General features: G+C 29.8%; 4 protein-coding genes across 5 annotated transcripts in view; all 4 read left to right on the forward strand.

Annotated features, from left to right (window-relative positions):
* The window catches only part of LOC136975411 (cell growth-regulating nucleolar protein), a 33,299-nt gene extending 28,372 nt beyond the window's left edge, over positions 1 to 4,927 (forward strand). Inside the window, exon 8 of the mRNA XM_067270459.1 lies at positions 4,744 to 4,927. The gene's annotated coding sequence lies outside the window, so the exon portion shown is untranslated. The remainder of the gene's footprint in view (positions 1 to 4,743) is intronic.
* A 6,622-nt stretch (positions 4,928 to 11,549) lies between these two features.
* Positions 11,550 to 14,222, forward strand: LOC136975405 (uncharacterized). Of its 2 annotated transcripts, none has more exons than XM_067270451.1 (4): positions 11,550 to 11,922; positions 12,002 to 12,135; positions 12,204 to 12,261; positions 13,688 to 14,222. In XM_067270451.1, exons 1-4 carry the CDS (start codon positions 11,890 to 11,892, stop codon positions 14,219 to 14,221), a joined length of 759 nt encoding a protein of 252 aa, XP_067126552.1. In that variant the 5' UTR covers positions 11,550 to 11,889; the 3' UTR covers position 14,222. The 2 variants fall into 2 exon arrangements, with proteins under 2 accessions (XP_067126552.1, XP_067126551.1); XM_067270450.1 differs by having other exon boundaries at positions 11,553 to 11,922; positions 13,664 to 14,222.
* A 127-nt stretch (positions 14,223 to 14,349) lies between these two features.
* Positions 14,350 to 16,187, forward strand: LOC136975454 (uncharacterized). The gene is made up of 2 exons (XM_067270515.1): positions 14,350 to 14,358; positions 14,415 to 16,187. Exons 1-2 carry the CDS (start codon positions 14,350 to 14,352, stop codon positions 16,185 to 16,187), a joined length of 1,782 nt encoding a protein of 593 aa, XP_067126616.1.
* Positions 16,188 to 16,285: 98 nt separating this feature from the next.
* Positions 16,286 to 20,878, forward strand: LOC136975404 (transforming acidic coiled-coil-containing protein 1-like). The gene is made up of 7 exons (XM_067270449.1): positions 16,286 to 16,519; positions 18,042 to 18,214; positions 18,370 to 18,481; positions 18,811 to 18,903; positions 18,988 to 19,094; positions 20,069 to 20,189; positions 20,705 to 20,878. The coding sequence occupies exons 1-7, from the start codon at positions 16,286 to 16,288 to the stop codon at positions 20,768 to 20,770; spliced, it is 906 nt and encodes a 301-aa protein (XP_067126550.1). The 3' UTR covers positions 20,771 to 20,878.
* Positions 20,879 to 21,250: the final 372 nt, after the last annotated feature.

A 21,250-nucleotide genomic window follows, 5' to 3' on the forward strand; every position in this document is an offset into this window, starting at 1 on the left:
TGCAAAAGATTTCTCTGTTTTAAAACGAGTTAAAAATTATTTAAGAAATTCGATAGGACAGAAAAGGCTGTATTTAACAATGCTTACTAAGCTCCGCTCGACCAGCCATTACCTAAAAAAAAGGTCAACAGCTACCCGTGCGTCAGAAGTAATGTACGCCACGAGATCTCGCACCATCTAGAAGTCTTGCTAGGGCCGCCTCTCGTGGTAGTACTGATGTATGGTTATGATTTATTTTCTAAATCTAAACTTATACGTCGCGACATTGCATATTCAATATAGCATTCATGTTGCTTGAGTGCGAAGATATTACAATTCAATAGCGTTTTATAAAAGAGTTAAAAGGGTGACACCACGTTGACTGGGTGACACCACGATATCCGCACTGGATGTCACCCATGCTAGCTACGCTAATGTCACATTATATAAGATTTGTTTAGAAGCAACTTATTCAAATGGGGCCCCAATTTAAATTTTGTCTAGAGCCCGCTAGAGGCTTAATCCGACGCTGACTCCACAAAACAAAAAGTATAAAAATTGATGATATAAATTATTTTTTAAAATTCCATTTAAACTTTAAATTTGAATAAACATTGCAGAATGTATTATTATATATAGTTATATTAAAGCATAGCTTTATAACTATAACTAATATAACTAACTATATAACTAATATAGCTATATTAGTTATATAGTTAGTTATATAGTAATATAGTTATATATATTACTATTATATAACTATATAGCTTTAATATAACTACATATAAAATTAGTTATGCAAAAAATTTGAAAATAATGATTATATTAAGGATTTACAAATGGAGTTAGTCAATTTGGCCTGTGAATGGTTCATATGTGCATAATAAGTCAAGTGCTGTTTTGTTTTCTCAATGTACTATACTGTATGGCATGTGAGAATCAGGGAATTTGTACAAAGTTGGTCAGGGAAAGTCATGGAATTTAAACGAAAATTTGAGTAGGAACCCTGCTCATTGCAGTCAGTTTATGCCATGAGGGGAAGCAAAGAACTGTCAGTCGGCTTAATGATATTGTGTACAGGACATTTTGGACTGTGTGGTGGACCTCACTCAAGTTATGTATTTTTATTCATTGTATTTTTTTGCTGTTGGCAAACTCATCGCCATAGAGTTAAAGTTGGGTTTTCAAAAACGCCATTGACAACAACTCACTTTTCTGCCAAAATTCTGCTGCTCCCATTATAAATTTCAGGGAGAGATTGGAAGAAATATAATGACCTTGAATGGGTTTGTGCTGGTCCAAAAATAACTTGCAATAAGCAATTTCTCCCTCTCACGGAGTGTGCAATTTATTCTGTTTAAATTATTTTGGATTTTGAAAATTTGAATTTTTGACACAAGTCTTTTTTATTCAAATAAAATTTATGAATTAATTGAAATAAAATCATGAAATTTTTTTATATGATGTAACTAATTATGTAATCAATTTTATGCAAAGTTTATTCATTTTTTACAAAAAAGGATAAAGTGTTTTTAATAAAAATTGTGTGCAAAATGGGTTTAAATAGACTTGGCTGAATATTATACTATGGAAAGGAGAAATGCAGAGGCCTTAATTAATAGGTCAGGGAACAATGACATAATTGGACAGGGAATGTCGGAATTACAGATACCCTGTATTTTCAAAAGTCATCGTAACTGGCTTATTTTGATATGCTAATGGTACATCTGATATCTAATAGTTTATTTAAAGTTCAAACAATTATTGAGTATCGGGAAATTTATCAACACCTCTCATCACTTCAGACTTCATTTTAATGTCCCAGCAAGTAGAAACTTTTTCGGACATTCTGAGGTATCATTGAAATCAATTGAAAATCATGAATGTAGGGGGTGGAAAATTTGCACATTTTAAGATTACAATAAAAATGCATTTTATAAGTATTTAAAATAAATAAATTAATTAAAAATTTAGTTTGGTTTGCAAGTGCACTTATGTTTTTCTACAGGAAAATCTCATATGCAGGATAGTCAAATGAAACATAGGAGAGGTCAATAAAAGACATAAAAATCAACTTATATATTAATAATCACCATTTTTAGTAAGACATATTCTTCTTATCTGGGATCAAACTAAATTCCAAACAACCTCCTGCACTACTGTTTGTGAAATTAACAAAGAAATCCAACAGTTTAATGCTGAGCACTACACAATTACTCTTGGAAATATTCATACCAGCCTCAAAACAAATGCCCAGGTTGTTTGACAAGGGATGTTATTTTGATGCATGCTAATACAACCCTATACTGCTTACAAAACAAAAGACAAATTGACATTGCTCAAATTGGAAACATCAGATCACCTGTCCTGAAGCTCAGATTTATTTGCCACTTCCATATTTTTTGGGACCTCAAGAAGAGCTTGAAAGGCAACAAGTTATGTTGAATGTTGCAGTGAAGGAGGCTCTTTAGAATTGGATTCAATCCCAACTAACGGAATTTTATGAACACAGCATCTGTTGTCTGGTGTCTCAAGGGTTGTTTTGCCAACATTGATTAACATGAAAATTGATTTCTAGTCTTTTATTGATCTCCACTGTTTCATTTGACTGCCCCTCATATGATTTAAAACATTGAAGCAATATATTTAAAATTGATAAAAAGTATGTGTCATCATACCAACAACAAATGATTGACTTAATTGAAAGTTAATGATAAAGTATGTCATACTTGTCAGTAACAGTCAACATGTCATGAAGATAGCACAACAGAACAGATTTCATTATAAATATGGTAGTTTTTGGTAAAACAGACAAAAATATTTGTTTAAAAAAATATGTTAGGCATATTTGATATGAAACAGGAGGCCAAGATGAGCCATGGATATCTATATGTATAGAACTGAGAAGTTGGAATAAGAAGATGCTAGTTTCTTTATTTGCTATTTCTTGATTCACACTATATCAGTGTGAATCAAGAAGTTACTTTAACAAGAAGACTGCTATTTTTTTGTCTCACAAATATGAAAGCATTAAATACTAAAACTGGAAAGATATTTCTTATTCTAGAATAATTTCTCATCTACCATTAATTAATGAAACAAATCTTTTCATTCTTGCTCCAGAACATTTGATTCTATTCAACTATTTCTTCGAAACAAAAACATCCTGATTTCAAAATATTGTGGAAATATTATGCAAAAAGCTTGAGAAGTTAGTATTTAAGATAAACCTGAAATTCATTTTGTACATTTTATTAGAAGCAATTTCTTGATAATATAGATGCAGTGATGAAGAGCTGGGTGAAAGATGAAGATAACAGAAATATTAGAAAACGAGGTTGTTGAATTAAAAGAACAAAAGAATCATATATGTAAAACAGAATAAAAAGACAATAATAATGTGATATTCTACAATAATGATTAATGAGACTTTCTGAAATTCTCCATTTTCAACACAGTTTTCTTTCTTTTCGTTAAATATGAAGTATGGAAATAAGTGTTAAAGTACAATATGTGAACTCTGATGTGATGCAAAACAATAAGTATCATTTCTGAAACCTGTGCAACATATTAATTTACAAATCCTATAAACAAGTTGTTTGCAAACCTGATATTAAGATTATATTTTGGAATAAATAAGTTATAATATCTATTTAAATTTTTATTATGAATAATTAAATTTAATTGTAATAGTTTCTTTTATAAATAGTTTGAGTTTTATTATCTGTTGATTATAAGTTGTAATTATTATTATTAAACTAACTTATACAATAATTGATGATGATGATACATCTACTATTTCAGTTTTGAGAAAGATGACCATTACATGTAACCCTAGATGGTTGCTCTTTAGGTCATCTTCACTTCGGTTGCTTATCTGACTGAGAAAAATAGCCCCTTTTTTCAGCCTTATTATTTTCATATCAACACAAAGTTGTTGATGTTTGTTCCTTCTATAGGGAAGAACAAAAATTTGGTTATGTTTTATAGTTGGATACCCTTCCTGTTTTCTGGAGTTGATGTTAGAGAGAGCCATCAAGCTATGGATATAGTTAAACAACACTTGATATTCTGTGCTGTCTTTGACTGGAGTACTATCCAGATTGTATGGTGCTGATAAAACTGACTTGTTCAGCAAGGGCTGTCCATTGATGAGTATAGAAAAGTTAATAATTTCCTTGATTAAATTAAATCAATATTATGACCATACAAATAATTTTGGGTCTATGCAGAATTATCCTTTTTAATTGTCCAATCAAAGACAGATGGTAACAACTTAAAACCGACAAATGACATTAAAAAATACATACAATACAATTGACGCCGACCTTTTCTTTTAGGATCCGACAATTAAAAAGGATAATTCTGCATAGACCCAAAATTATTTGTATGGTCATAATATTGATTTAATTTAATCGACAAAATTAATCCTTGGAACTTTGTTAATTAATAATTTTCTATTTCTCTCCAAGTTTTATCAGATTCCTGTATATCCTTTTAAAGACTTTGGAAGTGGATATGGAGGGAAACTTTAGCTCATTTCTCAGTCATGTTCTGCCTCTCACCACTTATAGATAGTAGATTTGACTTTGACACAAAAATAATTAAATATGTAAAGAAAATATTAGAGAAAGTTTATCATTCTGTTCTTAAGATTTAATGTTATCCTTAAAGAATGTTTAAAATTACAGTTGTTAATATTAATAGTTATTATGATTTTTCATATGCTCTCTTTTAATATCTGTTATTTTTCTTTCATTTTAGGCATTGGAACAATATTTTGCAATGGTTGAAGAAGCTGATCAATTACCAAAAGATAAAGTAATTTTAAAATTTCATAAAAAACTAAAACGTATTCCAAACATTACTATTAGTAACGATAGAGTGAACATTCTTCAGGATTAATTTTGTACCAGAAATTGTTAATAAATAATTTTATATAAAATGATTTGAATTGCAACATTTTGATTCAAAGAAAAAGAAAAATCTTAATCATTGTATTTGCAGTCTTTATATATGAAGTGACCTAAAAGTCAGTTAAAAATTATAAAAGTTCTAAATTATTTATTAGTCAAATACTGTAGTTTATAACTTACATAAGAGGGTTGTTTTCAAGACCATCTCAAATTCAGCCAAACCTACTATGGGGCAGCCAGGTGGTGAGAGACAAGGTTCAATGCATCTGGGACAGACCACCTGGAAAATTTCTGGGTTAATTTTGATCATCTGGATTTAATCCAGGGTCTCCAGAGCAATAAACTGATGCTTTATCTGGCCAGCTAAAGAAAATTATAATTAAGAATAGACATGTGTATATATATATTGTTAATAAATCAAGAAATAGTTTTTCATTACAAAAATTAGAAAATATTTAAAAATAAAATAATTCTGCTAAGTAATCATAAATTTTAGATATAATTTATGATTACTTTTCATATATGATTATGTATATGCAATTAATTATCAATGAATATTGCATGTTATTTGTTGGAAAAAGTTTTATTTGAAGCATAAAATGTTTCTCACAATTGAAATTAGAATCTGAAAATTGGTTTTTCAAAGAGTAAAAAAAAATATTTTTAAACTGAAATTTTTGTTTTATTGCAAAATTAAAAGCTAAATTCATTGAAAGATTAGGATAAGATGACAGAAATACTTTTTGAATCTTAGAATTAAAAAAATTGAGTGCCAAGATATAAAAATAAATCTATTTTGAAATATTTGTATGAGATTTACTCCCCATAGTAAGGAATTGCCAATTCCTAAAGCACTATCCAACAATAAATATGTCTCGTGAAGAGGAAAATTTATCTGAATACATTCCAGAAAATGACAAGTCACTCCACCTCATCCAACAGAAGGAACTTGACGATTTAATGTGAAACCTGAAATTTCTCCAAAAATAGGCCAAATTCCTATTGTCCTGGTTACAGCAGTGGAATTTGCTTACATCTAGCACATTTTAGCATATAGGGATCACAGCAGAGTTCTGGAACCATTCTTTGCAGTGAAAAATTTGATGTTACCGTGTAAAGATATCTTAGGACCCACGTGAATTTGCATTCAGTTACAACTTTCATGAACGGCATATTTTTGTAGATTTGTTGAAATTCAATTTTAAGCTGCACTCCCACATAAAGAATAAGTGGCCTTCAATTCCTCTAGCGCATGCTGCAGATGTGAAGGAAACATGGTACTCATACAATGGCCACACTTCACAAAGACCATGCGTATATCTTAAAATTACATTATTTGGCCTACAAGAAAGTTACACAAAGCACTGTTACTTTTTCTTTCTGCGAGACAGCCATGACACTGTAAACCAACTTTTCAAGAGGAGGACCACATTACTAATTCTGACAATAGCGATTTAATATCACCTATATGTAAATTTAAAAATAAAATTTTATAATAGAATTTTAGAAAAAAAAATTAAGTAAATACACTAAACACAAATAAAATACATTGCAAATATCATTTATTTTGGGAAGCAGTTAGATAATCATCCAAGTTTTGGATTTTCCGAGAAAATGGGACCTCTGTTTTAAGTAAATACGACCATATTGCTTGCTCTCCCTGGCTTCAGTTTGAATCCTTTAACGCAAGTAAAATATTCTTTGAATTTGCGTTTTTTTTAAAAATTATCTAGGGCCTAATTTAGAGAAACCGTTATATCGAAAGATCTACATTATGTCTACATATACACAAATTCTGTTTACACGACAGAATTTGTGTATATTTGTAGACAGTTACATATTGTAGATATCCAAACAGTGTAGAAATTAAATTCTGAGACTCTCTCTGAATTAAGTGTGCCAAAATTAGTAAAAAAAAAACAAGTTATTTCATCCAGGATACAGATCAAAAGTTGAAATTTGTTTCCTTGTGTAGTCTAAGAAACTTAAAATGTTTATAGCAGACACGTCAATATGTTTATACTGGCATTTTATAATAATTGATTTTAAACTAACTGCAAGACAATTTTTCATTGATTTACATAAATTACAAAAAGAAGTATTTTAAATAAATATAATTCATTCAAAAACTTTTATAAATATTCTAAAAAATTCCCTAGAAAATTTATAAAAGACGTTTACTTATGAGTTGATCAAATATTTGAGGTTAATATGAAAAAAAAAAAAAAAATGTATATACAGACTAGGATGAATGAATTATTTTTGTTATTGATACCATATTAAATGTAAAGATGATGTAATAAATTACATGCTTCAAAGAACTTTAGAGAAATATCATCAAAGCTGAAAATTGATTTTTTGTTTCTTATTTCACAGGTACTTTTTTATGAACTGTTTAATAAAGTCTATTCTCTGAACATTTTTTAGATTTTAATATAAATTTCAATGTATGATCTATAGTTCTTTTCGGACATTTTTACACTAATCAAAGAAAATCTTCCAATCCGTATATATACAAAATAAATAATGCTTCAAGAACCATTGAGTGTAGGCCTATGTATAATATTTATGAGGAAAACGAGAATAAGGTTCAGTTTTTGTTTCCGTGCCAAAAAAAATGGTCTCAAATTCAAAGTTGTAATTCGAATTCCTGAAATTTATTAAAAATTATGATTAATACGTTGTTAATATCAGCTGTCATCTGTAATAAATATTTGAAAATTAGGACCATGACATATATTTGTGCTTGAAATGAACGGACAACACTTCCATATCCCAATTTCTTTAATGATAATATGCGTATGATATGCATCAATTTTAATTCCGCTCATTAGTGACTGAGTGAATAAATCACTCTGAATACTGAACCCTGATAATTGGCTGCGGGTTCGGTGTTCACTAGGAGGTTGGCCACGTGGAGTTTTTCGGGTTTTCTTCACGTGTCTAAGACCTAAACAAGGACCGTTTTCCCATCGAAAGTCCTTACTAGAGGCATCCATCCTCGGCAAATCGCCCACGTGTTGCGTTGCCGTATCCCATCAATTCAATCTAATTTTGTTTCCTTCCATATTGATCCTGATCTTCAGCTAATTCAATTAGTATAATAAAATGAAAATCTGATTTTAAAATTTATCCATTGCTCAATAATTTTCTCTTTCTATTCACTGAGGAGGATTTACTCAAAGGAGAACAAAATTCAATTTTAACCAACATATAATTTTTTCTTTAAAGAAAAGTTTGGTTTGGGTTTATTCGTTTACGGCAACGCGATACATGGGCGATATTCTGAGAGTGGAATGCCTCCGTGAGGTCTTTTATGGGAACTAGCCCCCATTTAGGTGTTACAAACGTGAATAAAACCCAGAAGACTCCACATGAACAGCCAGTTGGCAAGCGCGAACCTACGACCAAACTAGCAGTGGTTTTATCCACTGCTAGTTTGGTTCAGTGGTTTTATCCATTCGGCCACTGATGGGTGCCTTTAACGAAAAGTCAATCAAAAAAATTTTTTTTAATTTATAGAACTTGAAATTTAACAAGCCGAACTTTAATGTTCTAGTGCAGTTTCTGTAAGAATTGAAGAATTGCCTTCCACTAGGATAGGCTAGTGCAATAAAGATTTTTAAAACAGCCATGATGGATATGGATTCGAATATAATTTAGATGCATCTGATTTTATAAAGTTGTTAGTTTTATTGGCCGTAATTCTCTTTTAACTTCTATATTAGAAGGGGTCATGTAGGAAAGAGAAAACAGAGTGGAGACCTTCCTCAATATAATTCGAAACTGAATCTGAGATCTTTCAAAATGTCACTGGATGATCGAAAGTCAAACTATAAACTTCAATTTCTCCTTTTCTCGGATTTTATGATGATGAAATGTTTTATATTACAATGAAAAATCAGTATACAATCAAACCTCGATGCAGCACCTCCATTTGTTTGTCTCTGAAACTGGCACAGAATCAGATACGACGCTAAATTGAGGTAATATACTTCCAATAACAAGAATTATTTATAGTAGGAAGTTAAATACAAGTTTGATATTGAGATATTATAGTGTAAAATTTATCAGATTTTAAAATCATTTCTTATTTAATGATTTTACTGTTTTTCATGCAGCAAAATTGTAAAAATCCACAGATATTGAAGAGTTCTTTATACGGGGTGATTATTTAAGTCTCGATTCATTTTTGTAAAAATGGTAAAATTTGTTTGCAGGTCGTATGAAACATGCTGGCCTAAGAAGAGAGAATTGATATGGTTTGTGCACGTTTTTATAAACGTGCAAATGATTGCGATTTTGTTACTGTTTTCACAAAAATATATCGAGACTAAATTACCCTGCATAATATATATAAGAAGACCCAGAAATTCTCTTAAACGATTTACGAGGATGGCACTATTTAGATAGTTGCCTGTTTATCATATTCAATATAGCATTAGGTCAGTCTCATTATTTCTGCTTTCATCTTAATATTTAGAAAAAGAATAAGTTTAGTGTTTATTGAGAATAGTCTATTGCCTACCAGTAATTCGCGGGTTGGAGGTCGGAGGCTTGCGCCTCACCAACGGACTGGCCACGGGGAGTTTCCTGGTTTTCTTTACATGCCTAACACCTAAATAGGGGCCATTTTGCCGTAGACAATCCTCCCAGAAAGCATTTCCTTGGCAGATCACCTAAGTGTCTCGTTACTTTTTCCTATCAATCCAATCCTTGTCAATAAGCGTGTTAAGGTGGCGTGCATATATCGTGACGACAGATTTTGCTTCCTTTTTGACTCCCACCCCTTTCTGTATACAATTCGTCATTACCACTGCCTCCCCCTCCCCATTTGCGCAATCATGTGTACAATAAATGTCAATTAACAGCAGAATATTCCAAAACAAATGAATTATTTTGTATGCGCAAACACTCGGATGACCTTCTCTCCCTGTGTAGCATTCATCAACACCCTTCTGACACCTCCACCCATCTCGATGTCGTCGCAATAAATGCAAGCCTCCTAAGGGAACTTCGATACACCATTTAATAGTACCTTTTTCGAATCGCATTATGCGGTTGGAAAAAAACTCGTAATTAATTAACGAATCTCATTAGAACGAAACACATTAGCCAAGAACTACCACGGCATACAGTTGGTCGTAAAATATGAAATAATTGGTCTTAAATTAAATGAGAATTTTGCTTTTTATTAAAAAAAAGGAAAAGAACTATTTCTTATATTTAAGATCAAGTTTTACACGCTTCCGAATTACAAACAAAAAAGGATTTTGCGAGAAAAAAATTTGGTTCCGAAACGCACCACTAAGAAACTTGTGATGTACTGATCGGCAAAAAATACGTAGAATGTGTATAGTGCAGATGTGCTATGAGCAATTTCTGGGTATAAAATTGCCTGTAGCGTATGAAATACTATTCCTATTACTGAAGATCAGTATGATCTGCAGTAATGTCATGACTATTCAAGTTACTCACGCATCTTTACTGTGCAGCTGTTAAATGAGAACAGTGCTAATCCTGCGAGTGTCATTAAAAATATTTTACATAATATAAGCAAGTTAAATTATTTTCGAAGTATTAATTAATCAATTGAATATTGAGATAAGAAAATGGCAGATTGTTATGCTTGATAGTATATACTATATACTATATAGTATTCTGCGTGTTTTTATCGATAATGTGATCGCGACATAATGGCATATTTCATAAAATTTAGTGAAAATAAAATATTTCAAAAATACATGGCATACTTCATACAAAAGAGATAAAGGGACCAGAAAACAATTGCTTTTAATATTCATCGAGTATCGAGGTTATAATTTTAGGCCTGTTGCTAAATATTAACAGTTTGGTGCAACTAGTTAAATGCAACATGTTTATTGAATGCTCAAGTGAAGCAATAAATAAAATCGTTATAGAATATTATACGACATTAATGTTTTATCTATACTTAGCGCCTTTTTCCTACATCTCAACTATAAAGATCTTCAATATAACTACACATAATTGACGTCTGCGAGACCTGGACTATCTCACTTCTCTCAGGTCCTGATAGTAGTCACGTAAACTCTCACAAATATGAGATTCTACCTCTATCCAAATGCTATAAAAATATGCGAATAAAACAAATAAAAACAGATTTTTTTCACAAATACTTTTACATAAAAATTAAATTTTGGGAGCCCCTCAGTACAGGCATTCTGAATCAAATAACCCTACTCGCTCCCCTATTATCTGGTCTTATCTTCTACGTTCACAGTATTTGTTGCAGAGTTATAATTTTAAAATATTCTTTAAAATAAATAGAATAAATTAAGAAATTGCTGACATTTTGCCATTAAGAGCGATGCTATTTTTTAACTAGAAAATTAAATAATAATTTTTAAAAAATTAATATAAATATAAATAATTTTAAAAATATATTTTTATTACAATAAAGATTTCGTCATTTCCTTTATTGATCAAGTTATTTGCATAAATATATTTAATTTATTTCTTATACATTTATATATTTTAAACATAAGAATGAGTATAATTAAACTAAACTCCTTAGAAAAAAACTTGACAAATTTCTTCAGAAGAGTTCAATTACCGTAGACTAAATTTAAATGATTTATCTTTCGAGAGGAAGACTGTGAAGTGAGATTTGATTCACATCAAACAGTCTACTGTTTATACCACAAGAAAAAACAAAAATAAAAAAGTTTGTTTTTTATTTTCACCATTAACAATAGAGTTTTAAAGAGGTCGACGACCCTTAAAATACATTTTAAGTACCGCATCGATAATCGGTTGGCATCACTTTTCCAATCAGAATATGGTCAGGGTTGTTATTTGACATCAGTGTTGACGTTGGGAGTAGATTTCGTCGTACAGACTAATGCCAAAATAGCTATTTTTAGTATCGGTGTGTCACCTACCCTACCTCAGATGCGTTGTATTCCAGCTGAAAAGCTTAACTTTCTTTTATTAAACACTTCCCTCAGACAAAATGGGAAACCAACAGATGACCTATTCGACAAATGTAAGTCTATTATTCAATAATTAAATGTAGTTACATTTTTTTGATGTAGTAACGTTACGCAATATACGTAACTCCTTAGCCCCGTGATGGAAGTTACGCAGATACTCGTATGTTGTACGAAAGCGGTAATTACGGAAGTAATCATCCCCCAGATGATTCCAATATGATAGTACGTAACATTGTAGAAGAAATAATAGATTCTGCTTGTGAAAGGTGAGCTCTGACAGCTGTTAAAGAGATTTTTTTCTTTGATTTAAGTGAGTTATATTATCTCTTTTCAGGAGTGATCCGATCTCGGACGGAGCAAAACTAGCTCCAGATGGGGACCAAGCACCTTTTGTGAGTACGTTAGGTACACCTATTTATAAACTATTGTTTAAAAGTTAATAAAAATTCGATGATTATAGAATCGTACGACCTAAATTTCGGAATGAATGAACACTTTCTTTTAGAGTTTTTCGTTGTTAGTAACGATGTCTTATTCAGGCGAACTAAACTAAAAATAATTTATTCAATATATTGGTTTTAAAGTTGGGTGATGACTCCATTTTAAATTAAACTCAAGTTTATCAATTATATTATGACAATTGATAAACATGAGTAAAATTTCGTGTTTGTTTTTTTTTTTTATGGTTTAGGTGATATATTTATCAATACTGTACTTAAATTTCATGTAATAAAACACTATCTATGTAATGCTAATTATCTCTACCACAGTTAATGAAAAATTATTACAAACGATTCGATATAGATCCGATATAACGCGAAATCGCATATAATGCAGTCAATTTCACGTGTTATAAATTTGAGATTCCATAAAAGCAACGCTAATAATAATAAAAATACTGTATAAGATGATCAATTTATTTCAACTTAGTTAACACTATTAGGTTACTATACTGTTTTGTTTAATTGGTTTATATTTAATTATATTATATAATTCATTATATATGGTTATTCATCCGATTTACTAATTTAAGAATGAAGGAATAACATCATTCGTAAATAAGTAAATGGGGTAATGAGGCATATGCAGTATAGCTGCTATTAAATCGTAGTACGTATAAAATAATGAAACTAAACTGTAGCAATTTTTAGGCCTAAACATTTACAGGGACGGATTTGTGGGATGCGCAAGGCGCAGCTGCAATCCCCTTCTGGGGTTTTCCAGACTAAAGCCCGGAACTTCAAGTAGTAAATTTCGTAAGGCATATTGTTTCCTTTCTACAACTCCACGACTGTGCTTCTACATAGGGCCTCGTACTTTAATACTTCAGACACGGGGTGGCCCTACTTCGTTTTGGTCTAGCATTTGGATCTATTATTAGCTAAGATCTTGGATTTTATATAATATGATCTAGTGTATTATAAAAGGAACTGGATTCCTCACAACCTAAAATCGCAGCAAAGTATCAAATTTCAATATATATTAAAATTTTGATAGTTTTTCTGATTTTCAACACTTTTTCTGACTCAAAAAATAATAATAACTATATATATTTGTACGTATATCTAACGATAACACAACTTATTATACCAGGTAAAAATCCGTCCATATAGGTTAGCTTCTAAAGAACGAATTTCTAATACATGATGACCAAAAGTAAGTTAAGTGACTTTCGGTCACCGTGTATTAGAAATTCGTCATTTAGATTATTTTGACTAGATAAAATATTGAAATAAGCTTAACTTAAGATTGCCGAAATCAAAAATTATTAATAATTTTCCGAATATTTTACAGAATCTTCGTTTATATTCTGATCAGAGCGACCAAGTGGAATATTCTAGAGGCAATCCACATAGTGTTAATTACTTGGAATCGGAAGAAACCGATTCTCTTAGTATCCAAAATATTCTAGAAAGCAGCAAATATGAGCCATTCAAAAGCAGTAATGAAGACGTTTTCGTCGATTCTGTTGAAGGACAATATCATCCTTACAGCTTGGTGAAACCTGATCACAGCAATGACAATATTGAAAATAATTGTTCGAAGGGAGAAGATTTCGCCATTGCATCCGTTAATCGACATAATTCTGATTGTTTAGATAGCAAATATTTTAAAGATAATCTGACATCGAATAATGAAAACTCGAAAAATTCGAGTTTTGATCAATTTAAGCGAATACCAAAGGAAATTACAGCTGAACAAAAAGAGCCTTCAGCGGAAAATATTATTGTCGAGGATTCTAAATATGTAAATATTGAAAATGATTCTATTACTAATGAAAAATTCATATATACTAATATTTCCAAGGACAATATTACTCCTTCAGTAGAAAAGTTCCGTAGTTTCGAATGAAAATTTTACTCAGAAAGAATTATATTTTTCCACAGATTTAAATTCAAATATTGAAACAATTGTTAAAAAGTCATTGGATTTAGAAGAAAGTCAGGAATCGCGATCGGAAATAATTAACTGCAATAAAAATGATGTTAGTTCTATAAGTGATAAAGATTTTGAGGAATTAAATCCACTGAACAAAACGTTGAAGCTCGATGTTCCAAAAACAATCAATGAAGAGAAGTGCCAAAAAAATTTGGAACAAAAACCACTTATTTTGAATTCTTCTCATTCTAAGAAGAAACCTAGCAGTCCTGTTGAAGAATTTGCGAGCATAGTAAAGGAAATATGTTCTACAATTGAAGAAAATGATTCAAAATCTCAAGAAATTTTTCGTGATATCAGCGTAAACTATGCTGTGGAGGAAAGTCCTAAAGTTGAAGAAATTTCTGTTGATAAACTTGATTCTGAACCAGAAGAATCTCCTGTTTCCATCATAGAATTCGGCAAGCCAAGTAATGAGAGTACATTTAACACAAAAGAAGATGCCTGTACTATTGAACAGATTAAAAGTATTCTTCAAGAAATTTGTTCTTCAGTTGAAGATAAGACTAAAGAAATTCCTAACAATATTGAAGGTTCTTCAAGTTTAAAAGAAAATTTAATTTCCAATTTGACCGAAACTTCGACAGTTGAAGCACCAATATTTACAGAAATTTGTTCCGCTATTGAGGATATGTCTTGTACTTCGAAAGAAAAATCTTATATTGAAGCAGCTGAACCAAACGCTGCCAAAGAAAATATAATAACTGTATCAGAACAATGTGATGTTATTGAGAACCAGTCTTTAAATAGAGAAAACACCAACTGTGGAGAAAATATCGCTTCTGTTGAAGACATTAAAATCGATGAATCGTCCAAAAAAGAGGATTGTGTTTCTCCAGAAATAAACGCTTCCTCAAATGATAGTTGTCTTCAAAATAACGTTCCCATTGACGACTTTTCTATAAAATTATCATTTTCTTCTGATGAAATATCCACATGTGTAAATAATAGTTTTATAACGAAAGAAATTAATAATGAGCAACACGATGCGAAGAGTTTCGATCGATGCACAAATAATCAACAAAAGCCTAATTCTACTGTTGAAGAAATGCTTTCTCTTTTCAAAGAAATATGTTCTTCTGTAGAAAACACATCTCTAGAGGAAGCTAACAATGGAAATTTTCAAAGACAATCGCAAGATTGCAATAAAAACGAGGACACATTGACAACAATGGAATCAAATACGCCAGGAAGAGTTCCTAAATCTCCAATTTTGGACGACACAAAATCGACTCGTATCACTCCATTTTTTGAAGAAATTAAATCTAGTCAATCTAATCCAATTTGCTGCTCAGTCCCCGAAGAAACCAACTTTCTTCAGGAACTGAAGAACTGTCCTTCAAGAACTGAAGAAATTAAATTTAACTCTCCTTCAGCGAGAGATCTGAAACCTAAACTAAATTCACCAGTTTTTGATGAAACGAAATCTACGTTTTCTGAAGAAATTAAATCAGTTTTAAATAGTTCTTCCATTTCTACCGAAATGACACTAAATTCTAGTTCTCTAGTTCCTGAAGAAACTTCGTCATCAAATTATCCATCAGTCTTCGAAGAAAATTCTAGTCCGTACCTATTGGAAGAGGATTCATCAACAGATGAAGTATTTTTTCAACTAGCGCCGGAATCTGCTGAAAACGTATCGGAAACTACAAACGATAAATTAAAGGAAAATATTCCGATAAAGGAAAGCAATTCGGAAAATTTTAAAGCGGCCAGAATTGTGAATAATGTGGAAAATGCACCAGACAATCCGAAAAACACGAGAGAGCAACGAATGTACCTTGAAGAATCTGAGCAACGAATGTGCCTTGTGCCTTCTTCTGTCGACAACACAAAAGATAAAAATCTATATGGAGGGGATCATATATTTGCGATTTGAACGAAGTAATTACTCAATTTAGGCAAAAACATTCCACAGATATCAGAAGTCCGAACACTCAGATAACGAGAACCACAAAATTTCAAGAAGGTTTGTCCATGAAAAATAAAAGCCGCTTAACTAATAATAAAAAAATAAACAGTTTAGGTTCTAGTCCTAATAAAGAATATTCGAATGGTTCACTCATTTGGTCTAAAGAATCAGAAAAAACCAAAAACGCAGGAGGAGAGAAGTGTCCAGAAAATAAAATAATGGTAGACACAAATCCAACGGAGAAGATTGAAAATCCACATGATACAAAGGAAAATAATTCAGACAAGCAAGAAATCAAGGTAAGTTTTCGATTTATTTGTTCAGTAGGAAAAAATTTTTTTTAACAAATTAACTGCATTGTAATTAGTGCTTAAACAAACTAACTATAGGCCTAAGTGAAACTTATTTTATATGGATTGCTTAGTTAAAGCTAAACACCAGCATGTTAAAGCTGTATTTGCTGGCCGCAATTTTGCCAATTACGGATGGATTTGATTAGCATTCGGATTATCAATACGGAAAATGAATGAGGAACGACGACGTTTCATTTCCTATATGAAAAGTTATGGGGGGAGTCTGAGTTGGATTCGAACGTAAACCATTGACTGCATCCTCACTGCGTAGTATCTATCCAATCTTTATATGGATCCAATAAACCAAGCTTAAATACATTTTCTTTGTAGATTAATTTTAACATATTATATCGATTTTTCAAATGAATATTAACCAATATTGATCTTTGATTGTGATATAGACATTAGTGCCCACAAGACAGTTAAAAAATCAAAATGAAGTAAAACAACCTAGCAATAGAAACAAGAATTGATTTTTAAAATTTTAAATCAGATTTATTTAGAAATAATTTAGGTTTCGAAATGATTTATCACTAGTTAATTAAACGACTGTAAATTTAAATTTATCAACGCATTAAAAATTGATTTACTAGTTATGAGGATCAGATTATTAAATTAAATATTAAAAAATAATGAATTTATTAGTTGAATATTATTAGACACATGGTAGAAAAACGGCTTGTAAAGTGATGTGATGGTTGGAAAACTTCCGCTCATCTTCAAGGTCGCGTTATGTATTCTGCAACGATGTTTATTTTTGTAACAGCTTTAATATTTATTTAGAAAACGATTACATCAATTTAACTGCGAATAATTTACAATTTATTTTTATATAAACACAAAAAATAAATTCCTGACTAAAAAAAATTATGATAAAGCGATAAATATATACTGATTTTTCAAATGTTTTAACTACATTCGAATTTGAAAGAGGTGTGACATCCAGTCACGGATATAAAGAAAGACACAGGAATAAACAAAAATGAACAAAACTAATAAAAAGTGGGGTTTTTTTTTTACAATTTACATTACTTTCTATCGTTATCTTTTACTTGATCGACAGGTTTATCGCGTGGAATTTTCCGGGGTTTCTTCACGTGTGTAACTCTAAACAGGAACCAGTTTTCCATAGAAAATCCTTCCGCACGGCGACCGTCCAAGTGTTGCGCTGCTTTATTCTATTAATCCAATCTCTAACGAATCTAAAAGTCCGCTTTAGATGTTTATTATAGAGTCACCAGATCCACAATGAAAACGATGGCATATCCGAGTCACTCCATCTCTGTAAATTTGAATTTTCAACTCGAACTCGAATCCGGAGCCCTCGGATTGTCAGTTGATTATTATGAAAATCGTCTCTTAAAATACGTTTTAAAGAGAATTTTTAGAATGACTTTCTTAACAATTACAAGTCACAGATTTAATATATTTTTGTATTAGTTATATATAATGATTAATAATTTTACAGGAGTGTGAAGTAAAAGAATATGAGAAAGATGAGAAAAATTTGAATGTGAAGCAATCATCTACTTGTAAATTACAAGAAGAAAAGGAATGTAACACTTCTTGTGACTGGTCAAATGAAAGAAATGAATTATTTTATCAATTAAAAAATTTAAATCAGACACAAAAAATAACAAGGTATATTAAAAAATCTTTTTAATTTTGGATAATTTTATTATTTACTGAAAAAATGAACTGTGGTTTGTAAGCAGTTTTATGGCCATAAAAAAGGTGTAAATTATTACTCTATTTTGCTTGAAGAAAATTGATTTAAATTCCCTAAACTTTCATAGGTTTATAGTAAAAGAACTCATCAATTTGATATCTCTATGGATGGAAGATAGCCGCAGGGAAAACATGGAATTGAAAGAGTGCAAACAGAAGTTGATTTTTGAAAGAGATCAAGTAAGAATTTTTGTTTTATTCTTGTAATTTATTTAATTATATAATAACTTTTGAGAAAATAATTTCTAATAGTTGTTAATTGTATAGATTTTGATTTCTTCATAAATCTTCCAAACTTGTGGTGTATAAATTGTGGTTACGTACCTGGAAGTGGCTCAAACACGCATTCATACAATTGTAATCGAAATTACACTATTGTACACAGTCATAAAAGCGGGGATCCAGTATACTGACGTAACAACTCTAGTCATAGACCGTGGCGCCATCTTTTAGTAGTAATAAACATCACACTAATATATATATTTTTAATCTTTTTTTCTCTATTTTAGGCAATTGAAGATCTTAGAAGCGTAGAAAATGCATTTTCCGATCTTCATCGTCGGTACGAAAAATCAAAAACAATGATTGAAGAATTTAAAGAGGTTAAAGCTTTAAAGCTTTTTTTTTAAAATTAAAATAAATAAATGTATTTTATATTGTATAAAATTAATATATAAATTAAATAGAACGAAAATAGGTTAAAACAGCAAATAACCGAAGGTACAGAGAAATTAGCGCAACAGAAAGAAATGTATAAGTTATTGAAGAAGAGATCCGAAGAAAGAATTGAAGAGTAAATCTTCATCTTTTTTCTTTTTTTCTTTTTTTGTTTTAATTTTAATACAAATTAAGCTTAGAATAGTTGTTAAATTAACAAAAATGTTCATATTTTTAATGATAATAGTTTACTTTATTATTATTATTATTATCATAATTTCGTTAGATGCTCTAAGCTCTTTATATATTCAATAGAGTTAATTAATTTGAATAAATGATTATAATTATATATATTCTTTTTTATAGTTTTTGATGATAGAATTTGGGATTTAATCAAGAGAAATTAAATTAATATATTTAAAAATATGTAACTAATTAAAACTTATTTAAAAGAAAAATATTTTAAAAACAGTTTCTAATAAGTTTTATTCGAATTAATTTGTTATAATTTTGCATTTTATTTATTTTTATATTAATTTTAATTTAACAATATAACATTTAATAAACAGGTCTTGAGAAAGATGAGGAGAAGCTTGAATCAATCAAAAATTTGGGCCTGGATTTAAATTTATTGTAGCTGTAAGCTGTTAAGATGAGGCCTTTCCTTCTATCAAATAATTATAAAGCGCGTGTGTCCTATAGAGCGATGCTATAGGTTATTTGTGTAATTTCCTCTCTTGCTTCGACCCTCTCTGAAAGTCATATAATGTACGAATTAAATCAAATATATACAGATTTTTTTACTATTTATTAAAAGAAACCTTTTAATTTACATCAATTAAATATCGGGGCTCTTCTGTATCCAGGACCAAATGGTTTTGTTGGATCTTCTATCCGGCCACGAATTCTAAAATCTGAATAATCTTAGTTTAACAGCAATTTCCTCTTTACTAATTATAAATTAGTAGTAAAGAGTTCTAGAATACTTGAAATAAAATTTGTTAAACATACCTTTAAAAAGTATTCTTTTAATTAAAAATCCATCTTATATTCTGTAAAATTAATTATATAAGTTTTGAAATTAATACTTAAATATATTTGTTTAACTAGAGCTAATGCAGAGATAATTAACATAGAGAAGTCTAAAGAAACAGAAATTGCAGTTTTGAAAGCTCAATTAAGGAAAGCTGAAATGAAAGCAAATAGCCTAGAAAAGAGTTTAGAACAAAAGGTAAATTAATTAGTTAATAAATTAAATTAAATTTATTAATATTTTTGATTTTAAGAAGAACCTCAATTATCTTTTAATAGCATTTATTCTTTCTCATGTTTAATGTTATTTTAATTAATATCTAATTATTTAAACAGTTAAAATATAATTTAGAAGTGAAATATTTAGGGAAAAAAACTCATTTTGATGCATTCCTAATAAATTTCATTTATTCATCTTTTATTCATATCATTGGAAATGGTTTTTTTTTTCTCCTGGTTTTGGAAATTCTATATATTTTGCATATAGATGGAATTTTAAATATAAGATTTCTCCCTTATTATTTTATTATTATTTTTTGGAGAGGATTTAAATTATATTCACTTTAAAATATCATTTAAAAAGAAGTAGAAATCAATTAAATTTTATCATTATTATTATTATTATTATTACTTTTTAATTTCTAACTTAAATAGAATTCTATTTACATTAATTTCTTCCATTTAATTAATTTTTTTAATTTTTTAAAATTGTAGATAAGGGAAAATACAGAACTTTCTTCAATTTGTGAAGATTTAATTGCAAAAGTTAGTAAAAAATAATTTAAAAAATAGATCTTAGACCTTGTTTTTTTTCTTTTCTTTTTTAATTATTGACCAATCAAAAATGTGTTTATAGTTTAAATAATAATTTATGGTAATTTTTAAGAATTGTAAAATTATTTTGATATCTATTCAAAAAGACAATGTGTATAAAAGAAAAACAATTAAAATCCGACATACTTGTATAAAAGGAAATAAATAATTTCATTTATTCGAAAATATATTTGGATCTCTTAATTATACAGTAATTAGAGAATTTAAGAATTTTATGTAATAATATAATTATTCACACATTAAACCTCCCATTTCATAGGACTGTATAGTGAAAACTTCAATTTGTAGATAAAAATTTCTTCATATAGGCCTATACTTCAGATTTTTCATTCTTAATCTGAAAAAAAAAAAAAAAAATTAAGAGCAGAGAAAAGAAGAGGATGGAAATAAATACAAAGGAAAGCGCTCTATAATAGGAGTAGAATA

This window comes from Centruroides vittatus, unplaced genomic scaffold, assembly GCF_030686945.1.
Source record: "Centruroides vittatus isolate TY-2023 unplaced genomic scaffold, ASM3068694v2 contig_371, whole genome shotgun sequence".
In the NCBI taxonomy this organism is placed as follows: Eukaryota; Metazoa; Arthropoda; class Arachnida; order Scorpiones; family Buthidae; genus Centruroides; species Centruroides vittatus.

Bases quoted from the DNA above. Each gene is read 5' to 3' on its own strand.
- LOC136975405 (XM_067270450.1), top strand. From the start codon at position 11,890: ATGGGAAACCAACAGATGACCTATTCGACAAAT. The intron at 11,923-12,001 runs GTAAGTCTATTA...GTAACTCCTTAG, and splicing joins AGATGACCTATTCGACAAAT to CCCCGTGATGGAAGTTACGC. The intron at 12,262-13,663 runs GTGAGTACGTTA...AATATTTTACAG, and splicing joins ATGGGGACCAAGCACCTTTT to AATCTTCGTTTATATTCTGA.
- LOC136975404 (XM_067270449.1), top strand. From the start codon at position 16,286: ATGAAAAATAAAAGCCGCTTAACTAATAATAAAAAAATAAACAGTTTA. The intron at 18,215-18,369 runs GTATATTAAAAA...AAACTTTCATAG, and splicing joins CAGACACAAAAAATAACAAG to GTTTATAGTAAAAGAACTCA. The intron at 19,095-20,068 runs GTAAATCTTCAT...TTGTTTAACTAG, and splicing joins TCCGAAGAAAGAATTGAAGA to AGCTAATGCAGAGATAATTA.